Source organism: Ammodytes marinus, assembly GCF_949987685.1.
Source record: "Ammodytes marinus genome assembly, chromosome: 12".
NCBI lineage: Eukaryota > Metazoa > Chordata > Actinopteri > Uranoscopiformes > Ammodytidae > Ammodytes > Ammodytes marinus.
In genome coordinates this window covers 18953115-18976004 of record NC_137216.1, presented here as the reverse complement: position 1 = coordinate 18976004, position 22890 = coordinate 18953115, and the positions used below count along the sequence as shown (strand labels likewise).

At 39.9% G+C, this 22890-nt stretch overlaps 2 protein-coding genes across 2 annotated transcripts in view; one reads left to right on the top strand and one right to left on the bottom strand.

The window, feature by feature from the left end:
- LOC307258300 (glypican-6-like) overlaps positions 1-15938 on the top strand; it is an 85508-nt gene extending 69570 nt beyond the window's left edge. The window contains exons 7-9 of the mRNA XM_080037800.1: positions 11018-11154; positions 12228-12403; positions 13250-15938. Of these exons, the coding sequence (XP_079893926.1) occupies positions 11018-11154; positions 12228-12403; positions 13250-13455 (519 nt within the window). The 3' untranslated portion in view covers positions 13456-15938. The remainder of the gene's footprint in view (positions 1-11017; positions 11155-12227; positions 12404-13249) is intronic.
- A 365-nt stretch (positions 15939-16303) lies between these two features.
- Positions 16304-22442, bottom strand: dct (dopachrome tautomerase; the record flags this gene model as incomplete). Its single annotated transcript, XM_080037526.1, has 8 exons — positions 16304-16479; positions 17213-17414; positions 18779-18914; positions 19094-19273; positions 19418-19584; positions 20142-20242; positions 20691-20990; positions 22154-22442. The coding sequence occupies 8 exons, from the start codon at positions 22440-22442 to the stop codon at positions 16304-16306; spliced, it is 1551 nt and encodes a 516-aa protein (XP_079893652.1).
- Between the last annotated feature and the right edge of the window lie 448 nt (positions 22443-22890).

Here is a 22890-nt window from a genome sequence, read left to right as displayed (position 1 = left end):
GGCTCAGTGGCTCTGTGAAGGTGCTGCCTGCAGTGCTTCAGCGTTTACTTTCCTGTTACTTCAAAATAAAAGCCAACTCACGTTTGTCAAGTGAAATGCTAATGTGAAGCCAGTGAAATGCTTTTAATGTGAAGCCGCAGCCTTAATGCTCTATTTGTTTAACAGTAGCTAACTTAACTGCTGCGCGCTGATCTAAAGATAGTGTTTTTTTAATATAGAAAGCCGTGTCTCTGGCATTACCGGTGGTGACACGAGTTTATTTTGGTAAAAAAACGGCACTTTGTCCCGCATTGTCCCGCACATACGTAGTCTTTGTCCCACATCTGGTGAATTTGGATCTGGTCTCCCTATCCCCTTCCCTCACTTGGAGTGATAGGCTTCTCAAATCGCGTTCCTGCGCCATACTGAAATCTGCGACCAATACGGATATGTGACCATAGAGCATGCACGAGCGAACCGAAAATCGGACTGGGTGTACGACCAGATCAAATGCAGTAATAAAAACTATATAAAAACGTCTTTCTTTGCACTGATGGTCTCGTTTGCTGTTAAAGGTAATTTATGATTATGAGAGGAAACATGAGGCTGTTTAAAAGATATTTAAATGTTACTCGTTGCCGCTTTAAGTTAATTCTATTTGTGTGCATTTACGTATCAGTTACCATGTGCATTTGACAAGTAGCTACAAATAAAAAGACTTATCGGATGTTGATAGTGAGGTACATCTGAAAAAAGGACTATACGGTGAATATAGAAACTCGTTGACAAGTGCACAGTACATTGTGTGGGACACATAATGTGTGGCAAGAAATGTTCAACTCAAAGCTCAACAAACTATCTTTTTCCGAGTATCTCCAAGCTGCCTGATTTTCTCTGTCACTGATCCACAGTATGATAAACATGGGCCCTGGCTCTCACCAATATACAGTATTAAAGGGTTTCTGTAAAAACCACTCAGGGGACAATCTGGAGGTTTGGATTTAAAAGTTTTAAGAGATGTGATTGGCATCACATGTAAAGTAAAGCAAATCATGTCAACCCAATATTTTTGATGCTGCTAACAGAATGAAAAAGTTTACCAGTGTCAGTTGCAATAGGATTTTTTTTTTAGTCAAGCCAGGTTTGTATGAAGTCAAGTCCGTTGAATCATGGTACAATAGTATGTTGGCATCTACACAGATGAGATGACCTATAGATTGAAACAAAGCTTATTTACATCGACTCACAAGAAAAACCATGACGGATGCAGTTTTGATCCCATTTTTGAAGGCATTTCTGTGTGTGAAGTGGCTTTTACCAATGAATATGACACTTGACATGTAAATGGGGTCTACGTTTCAGGATTGTAGATGCTCTGCCCTAGAATTTTTTTCAGTAGCAAAAAAATAGTACTTATTTGTTTTTAAACATGATTTATTAAATGTTATTTAAATGTTTGTATGAGGCAAAGTCAATAAGCAGTTTTGATGACTATATTATTTTTCACTAAAAACAGGTTGGTGTTTTTACCATTATCATTCCATGCAACATTTCTCTGCAACTAGAGACTTTTCATATCTGTCAATACATTAATGAGGCACGTTGCCCCGTTGCACTGGTGGCTCCCTGGGGACCGGGCAGCAGGGAAAGCGTAGACCCGTCCATGATTGCTCTGTTCTCCACAGTGCATGGCTTCCCTTTAATCATCTCCCCTTTTCAAACTCCTCCTGTCCTAGCCTTGGGGCGAATCACAAACGCAAACTCACCACTGTTTCATCAATATTCTGTCAGTTCCTCCCACAGTGGGATCACTGGGTGATAAATTTTGCTCACCATGATACACCATATTGCCTAAATGTGTAGATACCATAGGGAATGAGCAAATGGTTAGGGGCTGTACTATGTAAAGTGGGCCATTAAATATGTCCTATTGCACAATGACAGTATGTAAATACTACACGAGCCACAACAACATACAGTGATTTGTCATGTGTAAGCGACAAGAGCAAATTATGTTGTCTAACATATGAAAAGAAACATGCAAAAAGTTAAGGTTGGGCTGTGTATTGACTAATGGCTAATGCATCATCATCTTGTCGCGTGCTTCATCACAAATGTCACTACAATCTAAAGGTACATTTTTAAGTTTAAGATATAGTGAGTGATCAAACATGATCAATATAGCCTAAAAGTCCAAAGTGGTTGGTTTGTAATCTTGCATCTCTTTTTGGATTCAACATTCATTTTTTTCAAGATACACAGAGATTCACCGTCACATTGAATTAAAGCCATGATGAATTATTTCTCCTACAGTTATGAAGACTGCTAAAAGTTTTACCTTTGGGGTGTCGCAGAACTGAGTGATTCAATTCTGTATTCAGCTTTCTCTCACTGAAGTACGGAATCAAGACTTAATTTGAAAACATAGCCAGACAGTGTGGAAGCTAATCCAATACAATATACTTGTGCACACGTTTACGTATCAACACACTGTATAGTATTCTTTAAGGCAGCAGACTTTAAATCTAAAGGTATGTGCAATACGTATAAGTAATACATATTCATTAAATTGTTACTTCCCTCAGGAGTAAATCCTTTCCTCTGTTTCTGTCAGATAAACCATTAAGATAGATCATTTCTGCTTCTGTTCAAAACCCAGGCTTCAGACTCAAAGCAAATGCAAAATACTAGCCATTATTTCAATGACAATAGCATTGCACTTAATGTCAAGTGTCCATTCCCAGGAAGCAGCGGAATAACAATCTCACAATGCTGCTCAATGACAGCGCATGAAAGATATACACGCTGCCCGGGCCAAGGCTCTCTTGAGCTGTCCATGTTAAATCTTGCTGTAGTATTCGTAATTTATGCTTGGACATAATCACTCGCAATCAAGGGAAACATGGAGGGCAGCTCCAGCTAAGAGTCGAGGAAATGTGCGACGGCCCAGCAGAACGATGCTAAAAATGGGTTTATCATGAGCCCATGGCGCGTAGCCCAGCAGCAGAGGGCAGAAAAACCACCGCTGTTTGTGTCATATCAAACCCCAATCCAGTTCGCAAAGTGGTTGTGCTGTTCTCTGACCATGATTCGCTTTGGTGAAGAATTCACATCTGTGTGAGTACTGCAAGATAAACAGCTAGCCAAAGTCTTTTCTGGTCTCATCTGTTGAGAAGTCACAGAGAGGGAACGTATTTGCTTCGGCCCTCTGTTGATGGATATTGATTGGATGAAAACAGCCTACATCTAAATGCACTCCCCTAGTTACCTGCTCCAAGCAACAGCACTGCCTGTCACCTTTTGAGGTGAACGGTTCCAGACAAGGACAAAAAAAAAGAGGCAACAAAGGGAGGGAGATGACTTTTTATGCAGGGACATTATCGCAGAGGTCATTTACTTTGTATGCCTTGGGATAGCCAATATTATTTCTACTCTGCCGATTTTTGAATGTGCTTCAAATGCTTCAGAGACAGACAGGCAGGTCTTGGTTGAGAGAATCTGCTGTTTATGAGTAGATCCGAACCAATGAGGAGGGCTTTATGACGTGTTAGACACAAGATTAAATGGCCATGTCCAGACACCCACAGGGCCTCAGCACCTCGATACTCGACACTGCGGAAGTCCAATCTGTTGGCTACAATACCACATAGTGCAGCCAGACTTAGAGAAAAATGTGTATTAGTTTTGTTTCAAGGATCGGCTCCGTAAACACAATATAACTCTGTCAAGAATGTGATGAAGAGGCAGAGTTATTCTTACTGTGGCCTTCATCCTTGTGAGAAAGTATTCCGCCCGTCCTCAAAGTGGTCACTGGTCAGGGAGAGACCCATGGCCAAGCCGGCCAAACGTCTCGGTATGAGCCGAACCGTCTCCCTGACCTCTGTAATTGAAACTGCAGGAAGTATACTGCATTCGTATCAAATGAAAAAAACTATTTTAATGCAGACAGCATGGAGCAGTTGCCAGGGAAAATAAGTTGATCGAGGAGTTGTCTGCCCCTCGTGGTTTTCATGGCGAGACCTGCTGCAAGTCTATGATTAGATTGAACATGAGCTAATTTAGCTCAGACTCGCAGCAGAGGGATATGCTCTGTGTCAAGCGGCGATGGCATCCCTAGAAAGTTGCTGGCAAAAAAAGGACTAATTGTTAATTAAACAAGACCAATGTGTTTTAACTAGAATGTGACAGAATGCCCAATACAGTTTTTTTTTGTGTGTTTTTATTTATGCATTTTTGAGCGAGAGAAAGGGACATTTACCAGGTGACAGAACAGCCAAACAGCCAGGGGAGACAGTGAACGCTGTAGGTCAGCTTTGGCAGCACTATCAACGTGATGTGTGTTTGAGAGCAAAAAACTCGGAGAGATAGTCGAGCCACATATTTCTTTTTTTATTGAAAGCCAGATAGCACGTCCGGGCATCATCCCACAGGCAGATAAGAGCTTAGGCCCCTGACATTGTGCTATTGCCAGGAGTGTGACAGCGGCTTCAAAGCCAGTGACACGTCAGCTTTTGATCAGAGAATAGGCAAGGGCATCTGAAAACCAGTGGTCGGAGCACAGTTCACTCACATATCTTTGCTGAGCTGAGAGGTGACGCGCAGCAGCAACTAAAAAAAAATTGGCACAACCTGGCCGTGTGTGCACACAGAAACAAGCAGCGATGATAAATATAGTAAGAAATAGGCTACTCGAGTGTCCGTAAACAAACGGACACTCGAGTTTATGCCAGCTTACACGATGATTTCATTGGCTCATGCTGTTGTTTTTGTGAAATAATCAGCCTGTGTAAACAGTTCCTCATGTTTGTCCGTTCAAGCTAGCCAATAATTTTTTACTGTGAGTAAACATTGTATTGTATATCCCAGTATGTTTGCGAGGAGTTTTATTTGTGGTGGGGAGAAGTTTAAAGGTGAGGTTACTATGTTTGGATCGTGCTTCTCAGGGATGTGTATACCGCTGAATGAATCTGCTCGTTTTGTGGTTTAGCTGTTCCCGTTTTCCTGTTTGCTGTAAAGACAGAAATACTGTAGATTTTTGGTACATTAATTATCAAATCAATATTGATTCAACAATGAATCGTATATGAAGTGGCAGATAAATTAGGAGCAATTACGATTGTGCGTCACTGCCAATTTTCCATTTTGGTGTTGGAGATTGTTTAAAAATTGAAAATGTGTGGAAGCTGGAAGTGGATAGAGGTGACCGATCATGTATCGTTATATCACAGTTCAGAGACGGACCAGGGGCTTTGTTAACAAAGCTCCTTTAGAATAGGAGTCAGCAGGACATGAAACTTTCACTTACACCAAGGACTATGGTAACACAGAGAAAGTCCAGAGGGAGAAGAGTCATAGCGAGAGGGAGAGAGAGAGAGAGAGAGAGAAGGGGAGAAGAAGAACAATGAAGTAATATATGGCTCCGGACAGGTGGCAGAGAGAGAGAGTGCGAAGGAGAAGAAATATGGCTGAACAGGAAACGATAAGAGTGTGGCAAAACAGCACCTCACTGCAGCTTTTAATCCTAGTGGTTTTAAACTGATGCTTAATCGTGAATCATTTTACCCCTGGTTTTAGCTAAACAAAAGCATGCTCAAGCAATAAGTCTGGTGATAATCTGTCATCATTAAATAATTTGTTCCTTTCATTGCATATATTGTGGAAGAATGTATAAATATAGCTTACAGTATTTATCCGTGCCACAGAGCCCCACTGTTAAAACGCTATTACTGTAAATGCACCACAATGAGCCGCTTTACTTTATTTTTAGTAAATCCCTCATACACCGTCCTCCTGCTGTAAAATAACCACGTGTACACCAACTGTGTATTAATCTACTGCTGAAAATTTACTTAATTGCTACCATTTACTCCTATTGGAGTAACTTTTGCTGAAAACCACAGTGCCCTGATGTTTTAGAAAAATACTGGACCTTCTTTTAACAATGGAAGCAGTGTTGGTTTTGGTACTGTGAAATGATTTGTTGACACCAAGAAATATATAAATAACACCAGAATGATCCTATAAAAAAAAATTGTTTTCAAAAGGTACTAACATTTTCCAATGTTTTAATCTTCAATGTGAATACCTAGCAGTTCTACTGTGAGTAAAATGCAACTGGATTTCCTGTTTTATTATGAAATAAAAAATTAAATAAAGCTGTTAATGCATATTAAATTACAGCTACCTCTAGCTTTTGTAAATGTCCTACTACCAAAGCCGGATGACTGAGAACTTTGTATAGTCCTTAATGTGAATTCTCCATTACAGCTCTTTCTTTGACACATCTCTGTGCAATTCACACAATCGTAGGGAACATTGTATATCATGCCTTAAGGAAACATAGAATATAGATGATATGTGATGCATAAAACAGAAAGGGAGCAAGGCCACATGGTCAGCCCTGTAGGATGAGTCTTCCTTGTAAAGACCTTGGCAAAGAAGGTAGAAAATATATTTTATAATAAATTCTGTTCTCCGACTGCACGGAAACATAATGATACAATGACAATATAATTACGTCAGGAAAAAACCTGAACATAAGAAAGGAATCAGGTCATATGAAAGTGTCCTTCATCAAGTCGCTCCTGGCGGCCAGCGCCTTCCGTGTCAGCTCCTCTGGTCTGTGATTGAGTGTGTGTAGCTGGCCGAATCAGAGACCAAATTGTTAAACATGTTGTCCATTAAGGCGGAAGAGGGCTATACAAACGCGTTCCATTCACCAGATTCAAATGTGAACAGCTAAAACTCTCCCAAAAAAGTGTTATTTGTTTTTTTGCCTATTACTTCTATTTAGCATGCATGAGCAGAATGTAAACATTTAATGTGTAGTGCGTGTGCGTGTGTGTGTGTGTGTGTGTGTGTGTGTGTGTGTGTGTGTGTGTGTGTGTGTGTGTGTGTGTGTGTGTGTGTGTGTGTGTGTGTGTGTGTGTGTGTGTGTGTGTGTGTGTGTGTGTGTGTGTGTGTGTGTGTGTGTGTGTGTGTGTGTGTGTGTGTGTGTGTGTGTGTGTGTGTGTGTGTGTGTGTGTGTGTGTGTGTGTGTGTACAACTGCAACTTCTCCGGTGTCACCCATAAGACTGGTATATCATTGGAAACATGGTAAAACACCATTGTAATAATATGAAATATATTTTCACAGTCGGAGGTTATACTACACCAGTTGAACAATTATGTGTATTTAAAATACAAAAGCAACTAAATTATAGTGTTACATTTTCGACATAGTATTTCCAACGGTTTTATACTCTAGAATATTTAATAACCGTGACATATTCAATCAACCCATAAAGCAACACTAATTCCTTCAGTGTATCCAGAAAAATCCAAATCAACAAATTAGTATATACTAGAGGTGGGCATAGATTAATTTTTTTAATCTAGATTAATCTAGATTAATTTTGGAATTAATCTAGATTAAAATGGCTCATTTGAATTCATTCATAATATGTGTGTGCTCCCTAAATAATGACTCAAAGTAAGTCTTTGAGAACGTGTTTCTCAAGCCAGGTGGCGCATCAGACCAGGGGCTCATCTCCTGTTTCCAACATGCATCACAAACTGCTTGAGGAAGCTGTTCTACTATGATAATTGGTGATGAAAATAAATAATGTTCAACAAGATGTTACTTAGTAACGAGTAACCGGCATCGGACCTCTTTTTTCAGTAACAAGTAATCTAACGCGTTACTATCTCCAAACCAGTAATCAGATTAAAATTACTCATCAAAGTCACTGTGCGTTACTTTTTCTGTAATTTTCCTTAGTGAAACATTTTACATAACTGCACAAATGACTGCGATTGCGATTTTATGTAAATAAATGTGCACGCATGTGTCTCTAAACGCTCCAACTGCTCCAACCGCTCCTCTCGTCTTTTTGGTAGCGCCCCTCGTCTCTGTCATGCAGCGTGTGTGTGTGCGCCTGTGTCTGTGTGTGTGTGTATGTGTGCAGCAGCATTACGGCCGAACTGTGGCGCAAAACAAAGTTTCCCCCCCGATGAAATATAGCGTCTGCTATGGGGATATTTAGGATTCGGGTACGGTGACGTTGACGTTGAAGAGATAGAAGTGTTTAAAACTTGGAAACTTATAGTCACGTGGCGACCGGTGGCCACACACACCCACCCTGCGTTCCAATACCCGATTGTGTCGTGGGCAAGTGATGGAGAGAGAGAGCGGCGGGTGTGTGAGAGAATAAAGGCTCCTCAAGTGTCAACAACGGCCCCCGGCTATTATTATCTCCCCTGAGCCGAACAGGAGGTGGAATAAGAGATTAACGGCGATATTTTTTTTATCGCCGATAAGAGTCTTGCATTAACGCAGCACGTTAACGCCGATAACGGCCCACCACTAGTATATACATATTTTTTATGCATGGACTAAGTGTGAGGCAATATGTCTCTGTGTGGGGCTAAAATAATACAAAACACTACATCCATCCATAATTTTCCTGTTAGTGGAAGAGTAAAAAACTGTTAATACATACAGTAGCTGCCCTTGCCCTGCAATCCTGCATGTGTTGGCAATGTTTTGCTCCAGTATAAAAAGTCATCAAGTTATGTGTATGTGTATTTATCTCAGCCATCAGCCCTTATTACAGCACCATAGGTATCACACACTAATACAAAGGGCTATTCATGTCATCAGGAGTTAAAATACCTATCACACTCCATGCTAACAGTCTTCCTCTAGCATGTCAGAGAAAACAAATGCATTGTAATATCCTGATGCGAGGCGAAGGGGGAGGTGTTCTTCCTGTGATCCGCATTGTCATTTTTAATGAGAATATCAACCCCATCATTACTTGACAGCCCATGGTAATGAGGAGCTCTACTTCACACACACTTTTCTCCCCTCCTGCATCACATACCATCACCATACTGGAATGATAATGTGGACATCATTTTTCCCGTTTATACTGTAGGTGTGCGCGTGTGTGTGTGTGTGTGTGTGTGTGTGTGTGTGTGTGTGTGTGTGTGTGTGTGTGTGTGTGTGTGTGTGTGTGTGTGTGTGTGTGTGTGTGTGTGTGTGTGTGTGTGTGTGTGTGTGTGTGTGTGTGTGTGTGTGTGGTTCAGTTGTTGATTATTCTCGGCAAAGTAAAGTTTACATGTTGGACTACACAGAGATGCATGCAAGGCTAAAGTTTAATGTGAAAAAGCATCATAGTAAACATAATTGGTTTCAAATTTAAATATATTTTCCACACTTTCATTTCCTCTCTCTCTCATCTCTCTCTCTCTCTCTCTCTCCCTCTCCTCATCTCCTCTTCTCAAAGACATAGTGCCATCTAGTGTGCATTGCAGCTGGTTGCATGGCAGGGCTGCTTGTTGCGGTCGTATTATTTATTCATGGACAATGCGCAAGGAGGTGAGAGGCAGACTTTACCCTGAGGCATGTTTATTATCGTGAGAAAGAGGCTCAGTCTTTCCTCTTCTTTTCAAACTTTTTTCTCTTTTTTAAGCATTAGACATTTTAGGTTCATCCAGAACTTTTATTTTATTCCCAGTGGATTTCTTTTATCTGTCTCAATAGGGACTTGTATAGAACTGCCAGGAGAATGTGCTTGTTGTGTTTGGTGGAAATAGGAATCATTTGGTCACTCTGTTGACAGATATAAACCTGAGTTCAGTTGTATGTGTCAGTACTGTAAATTAGAGAGTATTATGACATGAACATTATCTTTAAAAGATTTTCAGTCCCAGCAATGCAAGCTATTTTCAGCGCCATCTTATTTAATATACGTATCACTGAAATATGGATATGCAATTACCAGTCTAATTCACGCATATTCTTAGAGGCCTGGTTTTGCCAGCTGATCCTGAGTAAAAAACTGTGAATCTCTCTCTCTCTCTCTCTCTCTCTCTCTCTCTCTCTCTCTCTCTCTCTCTCTCTCTTTAACCTCAACTTAACGTGTGAGGTTTCTTGTCAATCTCTTGCATTGAGTGCTGCAGCCTAGTTGACCCTCTGGGCAGTATCAGAGTTTGCTGAAGTGCTTTGGCATCGGTGTGACAGGATTAACACATCAAAAGCGAGAGTTGAGGCCTACAGCAGCGTCACACAGTCAGTACAGCACCTTTCATGTTCTGCTCAGGTTCACTACAATTTCACGTAAGCCAACAGCAAGTCAGACGGAAAAAGATAATGGGGCCAACCTGCTGCTATCAGGCTTTTTTCCCTCAGCAGCTCCACTGGAATATGTCATATTGCTGTGTTTGATGAAAGATTGGGGAGTTCAACAGGCTCAAGTCAGGGAGTGATATCTGGCTGTGTCACATGGCCCGCGATGCAAAAGGAGCATTTAAGTCTGAAATTGAAGCTGAAATGCTTGCTGCAAGCCCCCACACACGGTGTTACTTTTCAAGATGAAAACCTTCGATAGTCAAACACGGGAGGACAAATTAAGCCCACCTAATTTTTTGGGGAGAGTCAGACAGTTAGGATGTTTTAGGGTTTGAATCCAAAAATGTTATAATCCCTTTTGATAAGATGTGGTAAAATGTGACTGTCTCACTCAAGGATATCTTGAAGTGTTATGTATTTTCTCTCCAATGCTTCTCCAAGGATATATGGTAATTAGTGATATATTGTTGAAAGGCTTTGTGGAAAACAGCATCAAATAAGGGATGGATGTATATGGGAGCCATCAAGATAAGGCATTATCACACTCACACTCTGTGCTCTCTATGGAATTCATCTAATAATGTCTTAATAGATCAATTCCAAATCAGTTGCAAATGTCCAACCAATTAATGTTCACTTTAAGAAGATTTTCTTGAGACATTAATTCCTTTATTATGTTAACTGTGTGTGTGCGCGCATACGTGTGTGTGTGTGTGTGTGTGTGTGTGTGTGTGTGTGTGTGTGTGTGTGTGTGTGTGTGTTTAGTACATACAGTATATGAATACATATATGTTGTGTGTGTATCTATCATTGTCAGCTATAACTCTAACGCTACTATATTGGAACACACAGACTTGAATAAAACTTAGTTTTATACCGGGTGTTATTTCTCCCATGAAAAATGACCCCTGTTTTTTGCTCAGGTGGTTGACATAAAAGAGAAACTGAAGCTGTCCAAGAAGTTTTGGTCCAGCCTGCCCGAGGCAATGTGTGTGGAGGACAGGGTGACCGCTGGAAATGTCAGTGATGAGGAGTGCTGGAATGGACACACCAAGGGCAGGTAAGGGGCACCAGGACCTGAGGCTAATGCTGGCTAATACAAAAGGTTACTTTTATAGAAGTCCAAAGTCTTCTCAACTCCACTTCACTAATGTGAATCAGTCTAATCCTGGATTTAGGGTCCAGATTATTTACATTTGCAGACTGAACCTCTGCTGTGCAAGGGCTTGGCATACTTTGGCTGGGGTTTGGCATGTAAACAAATTGTATTGGAATCACGCATTACTATAAAGCATGATTTGCTTAACCGCCATTTCCATTTTTCTGGGGTGTTGCTGTGATCAAATTGGGTTTCCTTTCTCGTATAAAAAGTGCAGCCGGGATGGTTTGCCCTCGTTAATCTGATTTCCTTTTTCAAGGGAAATGTTTGGACGAGCACTCTGAATCCTCACGGCCATGGCTGATGTCATAGTTAATTGATTTGCGCTGCTCTTATTCACATCATCAGCTGTATGAACAAAAGATGTTTACGGATTCATGTTTCAAAAAAAATTCAACGACCACCCTCAGAGCTAATTATTTGAGAAGCTGCTGCTTTTTTGTTTGACCAGAAAGAAAGAAAAAATATCACAAATGACATTGGCCAAGGACATCAAATGCTACTACCTCTTGTAACACGGTGAGATTCCAGAGATGTGCGTTATCCAGAGTGACCTAGACTCATGGGGAAACAAATGCTGTTGTGTGAGACGATTTGTGGAATGCCCTCACATGATTTGCCTGCTGCTTATTTATCAAACAGGAATTCGGCCAGCTGATGTGTTTTCACTTGAGAAATATTTCCCAAGAATCACCCGACATGATTAGGTCAAACGTTGATTTTACCAACACAGTTATAACCTCGAAGAGCAATTCTCGAGTGCTATATTCAGTCCACCCTTCAGCTGTCTCTCGTCTTTCTTGTTGACACATTTTTATGAGCCTTCAGTTTATTAAGTTTGCCTAGTATTTTTATTCATTGACTAATGTTCACTATCTGGACACATTTTCCTTTTAACAAGCCTCCTGTAAAATATATATATATATATATACTGTAATACATCAAGTCTCTTTGTTGTATTTTGAACCTAAAAGGTACTTCCCTGAAGTCCAAAAGGATGGACTGACCAATCAGGTGAATAACCCTGAGGTTGGCGTGGACATCACCCGCCCAGACACCTTCATCCGCCAGCAGATCATGGCTCTCAGGGTGATGACCAACAAGTTGAAAAATGCCTATAATGGCAATGATATCTACTTTCAAGACTCAAGTAAGCAATTTGCCATCTTTTTTGCCCATGCACGCACAACACACACACAGGGGGAAAAATGCTCTTTTTTCTCTTAAGACAGGAAATGTATTTTTAGTCTTGGCCCTCTTAGCCCTTGTTGGTCAAGTTCATGCTCCAACGTGTCACTCCTCTTGATAAGCTGTCTACTTAAATATACTACCTAAGCTTAGGGCAGAGGAAATCAGCTTTAGGAAAAGCACAAGAGGCACTGAAGGGGCAAATAACAAACAAGGGCAAAGTGCTATTAGGAACAATGTCAACCAAGTCTTGTGCAGTATTTTCCTTCATCAAGAAGTTGCACGATGTAAAACCAAAACAACAAACTAAAAGACACTATAACGATCTATAGAGTTGAAAAGAATCAAAGACTTTGGTGTTAATTTTCTTAAGATCCATCACTATGCACACCACCTTTCACATACATGCCGTCATTCTAACCAGTTTAAATACAAAACATGTTGTTTGCCGGATGGTTAAAGTAGCTTTCAGCTGAAGTTAAAGGTGCTACGAGGAACTTTTAAATATTTTTGAAACAGTCAAATGTTTCCTCTGATGATCATAAATGACATGTTACAGCAAACGAGATCAATGCAAAGACTGCTATTTTTATTATGTTTTAATGCCTTTGTCATGGGTACTCTCACCCAAGAACTACAGCTGGCGTAGTAAAAACACTTCCGCTTTTGTACAAAGGGGGGGCAAGAATTAGCAAAAACTGAAAGTTCCTCGGATTGTAAAAACCTGGTTTAATTGTCAGACTAGTGACTGTATGTACATATTTGGTGATGTGCTCAGTCTTTTGTTTTGTGATGGCGTTTTTTTTAGGTGACGAAGGCAGCGGCTCGGGCAGTGGCAGTGGCTGCACAGACGTCTGCCCTACGGACATGAGCGAAGTGGCCTCTGAAGCCCCGGTGGTGGAAGCCGACCGGAGTGGGCCCGTGGGTCATTCTGCCCCGCTACGCCCTGCCTCTGTAGCCCTGCCAACCATGCTGGCTCTCTTTGCACTGGCACTCCATCGACAATGGAGATAATGCTGGAGGAACCGGCTAAACATGGACAGCAGGGTTTCCTCTTTCTTCTCTTTCTCTCTCTCTCTCTCTCTCTCTCTCTCTCTTGCAGTTTTTTGTATTCAGGCAGATTGGAGCTACAGTCAAGCAGACAGTATTCAGGCCTGCCAGTGGAGTAGTCTGCTCGGGGAAAAAGAGCAGTCGCGCAGCCAGGCACTTTCCCCAAAGATAGTGCGGTGCCATCCTTACTTGATATTTTAATGGCACCAATTCACCATCTTGCACACTGATGCCGACCCCCAACGAACTCTGCTTCAGAGATTTCTTGCACAAATGGCAGATATTAATGTAGGTCTCTCCACGTGGAAAAAATATAACACGCACTTTGATTGTTTTTTTGATTTTTTTTTTATGCAAAAACATGTGTTTGTGTGTTGAAAAATGTTGAGAATGTGGTTATGTGATGCATCTAAAAGTGGCACAACAACTTTAATATACGTTTATCTTGATATTTTGAAACAAATACAAGGGATAATGAAATATGAATAACAGAACGTTTAGGAACATATAAATAATTAAATAATTTTAATTGAATCCTTGTTCCACTGTCTTTTAAAACATGTGCCAATTATTGCTTTTTTGATGAGAAATTATTGAATGTTTCATCGTTTTCATAAGTCCATGTTTGTTCTTGGATCAGGTGCAGCCCCTGAATCATGTTGCTTCATCTTAATGTGTTTCACATTCATTTCAACGACATACTGTATTTTTGGCAAGGTGGTAGGTTGATTTAACCCACTCTGCTCTTAGCTATCCACTGAAACTGTCCAACAGCCGCCTTTGTGCTCAAACTCCCACTTTGCTATAAAGGGATAAGATTTACTTTTTTATATGCACATTTGCCTTGCAACAGATGTATTATCTGCTTGTTTTTTCACACTTAGATTCGGGAGTAGACAGCCTGGATAGAATGGTAATGGAACATTATTGACACATAAAAAGGTTGCCACTTACTGTATGTACGGTAGTGATGCTGGTTCTGTAGTGTTGTGGGGTGTAATCAATGCATTTATTGCAGACAGGGTTAAACATTCAAATAATCACCAAAATATAATTATAATTGATCGATAATATATTTATGATTTTTTCTTTGTTATCGGTGGAAGTTTGTGTCTCGCCTGTAAGTTTGTTTTCATTGAACCAGTGTATTGCAGCAGTGACATGCATGCAAAGCTACTCAATGAAGAGGTACATGGTTTAGCTATTTACAAAATATATTTCAAGTTCTATAAAACCTACCCTGCTGACATCATCAAGTCTTAGAAATGACAGCAAGTTCATGGACATGCACATTGCAGCATGAAAAGCCTTCAATACAGAATCGCCATCACCAAAGTCCTGTGCTGCTGTAATCTTCATATTTATTTACAGTATTTGGGGTATTTAAATGGGCTCCATCTTCTGAATCCTCTGAATAGTCTTTCTATATGTATCCAAAATGTTTGGAAGTTCCAGGAATTCAGGATTTGCATATTCGGGTATGACAGCAAGAGGGAAAAGGTGCCACTTTTTTCCATATGTGATTGAAATAGCCAAAGCTTATCCTGTAGCTGCTTTCATAGTGTGGATAAAGTAGTCATTAAAATGTGCATTGTAGTGTTTAAAAAACGCTACAATATTGACCGTATTAAAAAAGTCAATTCAAATGTTTGCTTTTTCAGAAATTGTCTTACCACCAGTTACGCAAAAGCCGAGGGAATTATTAAGAGAAGAAGTAGAAAAACGGCTCACAGTGGCTGGCTACTGGAAATGCAAAGAAAAGGTCCCTAAATATATCTGTAAAGCTTGAATGGTTATGTCTGCCACACAGACAGGCTTGAAGCCGACCACAGTCACCTGTGAAATGAGAATCTGTGGAGACTGGACAGGGCTGAATGCTTCAGTTAAGCTCCTCAGTAGAGCGTACTTACAGAGAATGTGAGAGGCCTGGCACTGCTGAGGGGGGTGGACAAAACCAGCCTGTATGTACGTCCACTGTTCTCTGAGAGCCCGTCAGCTTCATAACCACCAGGCCAGCTAAGCTTACATATCCAAGGAATTAGCCAGTGTTATAGCCCTTAGCAGTATATCCATGAATATATGTTGAGCTTTTTTTTTCTTTTTCTTTTTTTGTCATTATTGCATTTACGATAGAGTTTGCGTCTACATTGCAAGAACAGAAATATACCGAAAATATGTTCCAAGAGTGTCATTTAAAAGTATTCTTTACAAACAAATGTTGATGCCGGATGCCCTTTTTATGTTTTGTATCATTGAACTTTTAATGGTAATATTTTTGCAATAAAATATTGAAAATGGATGTCTGGTCTGGCAAATCATCTGAAAATGAACATGAAATGTCTTTTTTTTTTTTTTTTTTTTTTTACAATCTGCATTGCTGTATGAAAGTATTTTTGGAGTGTCAATCTGATTTCCAGCTAAGATGGGTGAAAAACCAGTTGAGAAAATATGCCTTATTGTTTTTCAGTGCAATTAAGATGCATTTGTGTTTTGTTACTGTTCTTGAGAATAAATATTTATTAAAAACATTCCAATAGATTTGCATGTGTGGTGACTGGAAGACATAGTAAAAAGTAACAATCCATGTATTCATTTTGATTGGTTCCCATTTGATCAACATGTTTTCACATCATCGTTCTTATATAGAAAATTAGCATTAATAATATTTAAAAAGAAAATTTTTATTTTGTTTACAAGATTCATATTTCCCTCACACAGAAGAGCCCACATAGTAAGATTGGCTGCTCCGTCTCTCTGAGGTAGGCCTATGTATTGGTGCTGGAGTGTGCTTTTCACAACAATAGGTAAAAATCTAGGCATCATCTGTGTACTTTCTATTTGTGAAGTCTGCTTTTATCAGAGGTTCAAAGCCTCTGTTTCTCCGCTGACGCAGGTAGAGCACAAAGATAAGGAGAAGCACCAGGAGACCGATGAAGACTCCCCCCAGAGCGGAGCCCACCACAAACACCGCCCGCCCTCCATCTGCGTCTAGGAAAGATGAAGAAAAGGCACAGATTATTATTTTTCAGAAAACCTTTTTTTGCAGCGGAAAAAAGTGTATATGTCATTATGATGAAATAAGTTGTTTTAAAAAAATTCACTCCAAAACAACAAAAATTGCTTTGTTGAGGCTGTGAATTGACATCAGGGGACTAAACATTACTCGGCCACTCACTGACTTCAAAACTAACTTTCCAGCTACTTCTTGTGTATTGGAATTTATTATTTGTCAGTGACAGGCGGCCTTTACAGAAGTCTATGCCAGGCTGGTGTGGGAGGGAGATTTTTCATGGAAAACACACTTTTGAGATGACCTCAGACTTCAGTATCAAACGATTTGATACTTTGTTGAAGGGATGAAACAAAGCAGATTAACTTGTTAAAGCTGCTATGAGGAACTTTTAAATATTTTTGAAACAGTCATATTTTCCTCAGATGATCATAAATTACATGTAACGGCAAACGAGATCGGTGCAAGGAATGCTATTTTTATATAGTTTTTCTTAATAGCTTTGTCATGGGTACGCTCACCCAGGAACTACAGCTGGCGTAGTAAAAACACTACCGCTTGTGTCCAACGGGGGCACTAGAATCAACAAAAACTGAAAGTTCCTCGTAGCACCTTTAAATAGTAAACTTGCGCTAGCAGTTCCTCTCCGTTTCAAGTCTTTGTGCTAAGCTAAACTATTCCTTTAAACTCATTATTGTAACACTTGCTCACCATCCAGGGCAAGGTTATAGGAGTATCCCAGCTGCTCAGATGTAATGTATATCTCCTCGTTGGTGATCGGAGGGAAGAAAGGAACCATGTTGTAGTGCCTGTTGTGACCGATGGGAGCCATCTCATCTGGGAAGGTGGCGTTGGATGGAGCAAACCTTCTCATCCACTCGTCAAAAATGGCATCGGTGAAAGTGTGGAGCACCTGTAGGGCAGACAAGGTGTTTTTTTTAAACACCACACTTAAAGGAGCACTATGCAGTTTCAGGTGAGGAGTATTTGTTTACATGTGCGGAGCCTGCAGTTTTTTTACAAAACTTATTTTCTCTACATGTCATTCTTAGTACTGAAAAATTCTATCATCATAAATAAAATTTAAATAATTGTGATGCATCACAGACCAAACGTAAGACTAGAATTTGTTTGTGAACAAAAGTGTGGGCCCTGCTGCTGTAAATAATAACAGCTAAACAGTAACTCTTAAGGTATCTTTCTAACTTCAAACAGTGTTCCAGGGACCTCATTTTCCTGTTAGGAAAGTTACCTAGGGGGCAAAACCCCTTTTTTTTTAAAACAGACATGGAGCGTTGTAAAAGGTTGTTCACCAGAAATGATATCCAGGACCTTCCACGATCACAACCTGGGTGGACAACCTTGTCAACAAGCTGCTGGAAAGCTACAGCCGGCCGACATAGAGCAAATCAGAACCACTATTTAAGCGAATGGGGGTGGGCTAATAGGGAATTTTTTAAACTTATATATATCATTATGAAACTTTGCAAGTTGATTACTGACATTAAAACAACAACTTTTTGTATTACAGTATTTTCCAAAAGGTTTGAATAAATATGAAAAATCATCAATATCTTACTAATGATGCATTGCATATCTGCAAAGCCCCAAAATCTAGATGTTGGAAGAAAACAAAGTCAATTTATTTTTAAATTTTGAAAACAAAAGAAGTGTCCAACTGCCTGAAGCCTTTCCTAATCACAGTTCAAATTTGATCAATAACCCATAGAAAATAAATTTTTTACACTGTTTTTTCCAATGGAATGTCTAGCCGTTTCCTAAAATACCAGCTGGAAACTCCAAAAGGACACTTTTGGTCCATGGCACATGAAATGTAACTGTGTAAAACATTTATTTTCTATGGGTTATTGATCAAATTTTAACTTTCAATCATTAGTAAGATATTGATGATTTTTCATATTTATTTAAACATTTTGGAAAATACTGTAATACAAAAAGTTTTTGTTTTAATGTCAGTAATCAACTGGCAAATTCACCCCCATTCACTTAAACAGTGGTTCTGATTTGCTATGTCGGCCCACTGTAGCTTACCAGCAGCTTGTTGACAAGGTTGTCCACCCAGGTTGTGATCGTGGAAGGTCCTAGATGTCATTTTTGGTGAACAACCTTTTACAACGCTCCATGTCCATAAAATCACTTTGCCCCCTGGGTAAGTGTCATTATTCAGTTGAGAATATAATTTAGAGAAAGTTACATAGTGCACCTTTAAATGTGTCGTTTGAGAGCAAATAAAAAAGTATGAAATCAGATTCTGACCAGGTAGATGGGGTCGTTGGCCGCAGAGTGAGACAAAGCGCTGGTTCCGTTGAGCATGGAATGGACCAGGTTGTGGAGGTTGCTGACGGAATCGTCCAGTTCTCCGTCTGGTTTTTCGTATCCTTCTAGAGCATTTCTGGGATTTACCAAGCACAAAAAGTGTGCTTAACAGTAGTTTTGCAGAGCCTTTCTTAACAGTAGTTTTGAGGAACCTTTTTAAACCAAAGTTTAACCGGCATGTAGACAGTTGCTCACCACATCATGAAAAGGCAAGGTAAGCCTTTGAACTGATAAATTAAGATAGAAAAGTCATACCTAAAACTAAAGGAGGAGTTGGTGAAGTATGGAGGGCTGTCAAAGTCTCTGATCCCAAGACAGCTTCTGACGTCGGTCATGGTAGGCAGAGAGGTGTTCCCTCTCTCCATTAGCCCTCTCTGAATGACACCCTCGTTGGTGCCATTGCAAAGAGTCACCAGGCGATTGTAGTCATCCAAACTGGAAGAGAAAAACAACATGAAAATAATTCAATGTTTTCACCACTCAAAACACATGTTCATTTGCCCTCACAATGTTAATTTCAAAATAATCCACGCAATAATGATTGAGTATTGGTCAATATTTTCAATATTCCGTGCTGACCTGTTACACACCACCCCCCATCTGGAGAATCTGGACTGGTTACTGATGAGGGATGGGTTTTCGGGGTTTTGGCCCCCCAGCAGAGAGTCGGTACACACATCACACTCGCTTTGCCCCGTGGCAAAGTTCCAGTAAGGGATTGCAAAATTCTCATTGCCGGTTAATCTCTGCAACGGATGGACACATTTTTTCGACATTACTTTACATCGGTAGTACATAACTTAACTTTGGTACTTCTACACAGGCTTCTGAAGAGTCCTTCGACCAATCCTTTCTAGGATCTAACCTCTATTTCGCTTTCCCGAGCTTATCCTGTCTCTCTTCCATTTAAAAATGTAAAATTGGAATAATTCTCTGCGTCTTAAAAATGTTCCTTGTATCATGAATTATTTTTTTTGTGTTTCAACTGAATGTAAGAAAATATATTTTAGGTAGGTCATCTGCTCCTTCGGGCACAGTTCACTTGAACAGTTCAATGCAAGAACCTCTTGAATGTGTTTGCAAGCAAATGTTATACATCATGTAATAATAAATAGGCTATTGATTGTTATAACAATCAAAAGCTGATCATCACCTCAGTGACAAGAGCCTATTTATGTGTTCAATCTAATGTAACATTGTGTAGTGTCAAGCCAAAAAATGTTATCACAGAATCCATTTCATAACACATTTTGAGAATATTACAAATCAAATCAGTTGTAATTATATAGACCATTGTACATACCTGTAGCTCTCTTTCCAAGCTGAGTAGGTGATATCTGTGCCATGTGATGAATGCAGGTCCTTTGTGCGAGAAATCAATTGCTTTGAATGGACGACCGGGACCTACAGGGAAACAAAGTGTTGGATGAGCTTGTCTATGTGATCACGACACAATCATGTGCACGTCACACACTATGAAATAAGTGTGAAATAAATATTTTTACTATAGTTATCCTTAAATGAACAGGCAAGGTGAATATTTTCTGATGCTGTTCACATTTTCATTATTTCAATACACAAACAGATCTCAATTATGATGATCAACTAACAATTACAAAAAAAAGTTTTAGCAAGGCTTTAAATTCAACTCCTTAATTATAAAGATATATTAAATTCACGTGATCATAAAAATGTTGATCAGGGCTACAATATTATTTGGAACTGTTTGGAAAAGAATATTAAATAAGACTTTTAAAAAAATGGATATAAAATCACCAGAGCTAATTTTGATAAATGGAAATGGTAATTCTGTCAACAACAACAAAAAAAGAAGGTGACCATGCTCACTGACCAAGAAGAGTGTCTCGGACGGAGTAGTAATGTTGCCACACAAAGAAGTCGTAGATGGATGTGTTGGTGAACTGGGGCTCGGTTCCATTTGGTCCCAGTAGACGCAGCCAGTGCTGTGTGGCAATGACATAGTCTGGGTGGGTGGTGGTCTTAGCCTGCTCCAGAACATCCAGGAACTCCTGGAGCTCCTCAGGGGTCAGGGAGTGGATGTTCTTCCGTACCACTTGGGGTTTCCTCTGGTCACAGTTTGGTCCGGTCCAGCCAAATTTACACTGACCACAGTCATACCCTGCAAAGTTACCTGCAAACACAGAGATCAGACAAAAAAGTGTCAAATCAGGTTGGTTTTGTGTTCCAGGTTCAACGTGACGTGACGTGAGCATAACTGAATGTACTTGCTCTCCAAAAGGGCAGCTGTTACTACATGAGGCAAGACAGTTGTATGTGTAGAGCACCATTCAATCATGAAGAAATTGGAAAAAAAAAGGTGCTTACATTGACTACATAAATAGTTAGATATACACTGTGTGCAAAATCTTTAGGCAAGTTGTATTTTTGAGGATTCATTTTATTATTGAACAACTACAGTGCTCTCGGTCAATCCAAAATGTTAAAGAACCTAAACCTGAATGTATACGAAAGTAAAAGTGAGGTTTTGTCTTTCTTACGAGAATATATATATCTTTTGCTATTATTAGGCAACTATTAGTATGCAGAATTATTCTGCAACTAAATAAAAAAACTAAAATTTTCCCATCTCACTTGTTTATTTTCATCTGTTAAAGTGAGAATAATAAAACAATACAAAATTTACAAATAAAAATTTCCGACATGTAAAAAAAAAACAGTGACCAATATAGCCACCCTTCTTTTCAATAACTGTCACAAGCCTTCCATTCATGGAGTCTGTCAGTTTCTTGATCTGTTGACATCAACTTTTTGTGCAGCAGCAACCACAGCCTCCCAGAAACTGTTCCGAGAGGTGTACTGATTTCCTTCACTGTAAATATCCTGTTTAAGCAGGGCCCATAGGTTCTCAATAGGGTTTAAGTCAGGTGAGGAAGGGAGTCATGTCATTATTTTTTCATCCTTAAGGCCTTTACTGGCTAGCCATGAAATTGAGTACTTCGATGCATGTGATGGAGCATTGTCCTGGATAAAAATCATGGTCTTCTTGAAAGATGCAGACTTTTTTCTGTACCACTGCTTGAAGAAAGTATCTTCTAGAAACTGGCAGTAGGTTTGGGAGTTGATTTTGAGGCCATCTTCAACCCGAAAAGGTCCAACTAGCTCATCTTTAAAGGCAACTATTAGTATCTTTAAAGATGAGCTAGTTGGATAAAATTAATCCTCAAAAATACAACTTGCCTAAAAATTTTGCACACAGTGTAATTTAAAAAAAAATAATAATAACAAGTGTAGAACGAATTGAAGCAAGCAAATAAATAGTGCTTCATGACTCACCAGTGCATCTGCAAGTCTGATTGAAGAATTTGGTGGGCCATCTCTCTCTGTCGTCAGAATTCCTCAGTCTGTACGGTCCTCCCCAGGGTTTGCTGTCCACTCGAACGGCTGCGCAGCCTCCTCTCCCCGACAGTGAGCCGCACACGTTGGCAGGGTCTGGGCCCAGAGGCGGACAGCACTGCTTGGACACGATCCCTTCCACTGTGCAGCACACGCGAGGAAACTGAGCCTCTGTATTCTCAGTCCAGAGGAATAAACACAGAAGACCAAGGCCCAGCGCTTTCTTCATAATTGTTCACCTTGTTTGTTTTCCCTCCAGTCTGTGGCGACAAATCACTTTGTAAATCAACGTTAAGCGAAATATTACGGTCAATTAGTTCCCCCCAGAAAGAGTGTGGAATCTCAGTATGCCACGGCCCAAAGTTGTGTATCTTCTCAAATTAGATTCAGTGATAGTTTTTAACATCTGTGGAAACAACGCTCAGAGCCGAATCATGTTGTGTTCCAGTTAGTTACATGCCCATTAGGAGAGCCTCTGAATTCTGTTCTGGCTTTTGTAGAGCTGCTAGAGGATTAATACATTGGTCTTGTGATGATCACCTGACAGCAGTGCTGTGAGCTGGAGCACAATCTGGATGATTACCAAGAAACTGCCTGAAGGGGATATAAAGTGTTCTATAGCCACTTTGAATCTAAAGTGGCAGATTGGGTCTAATTTTTAATACTTTGAGTAAATC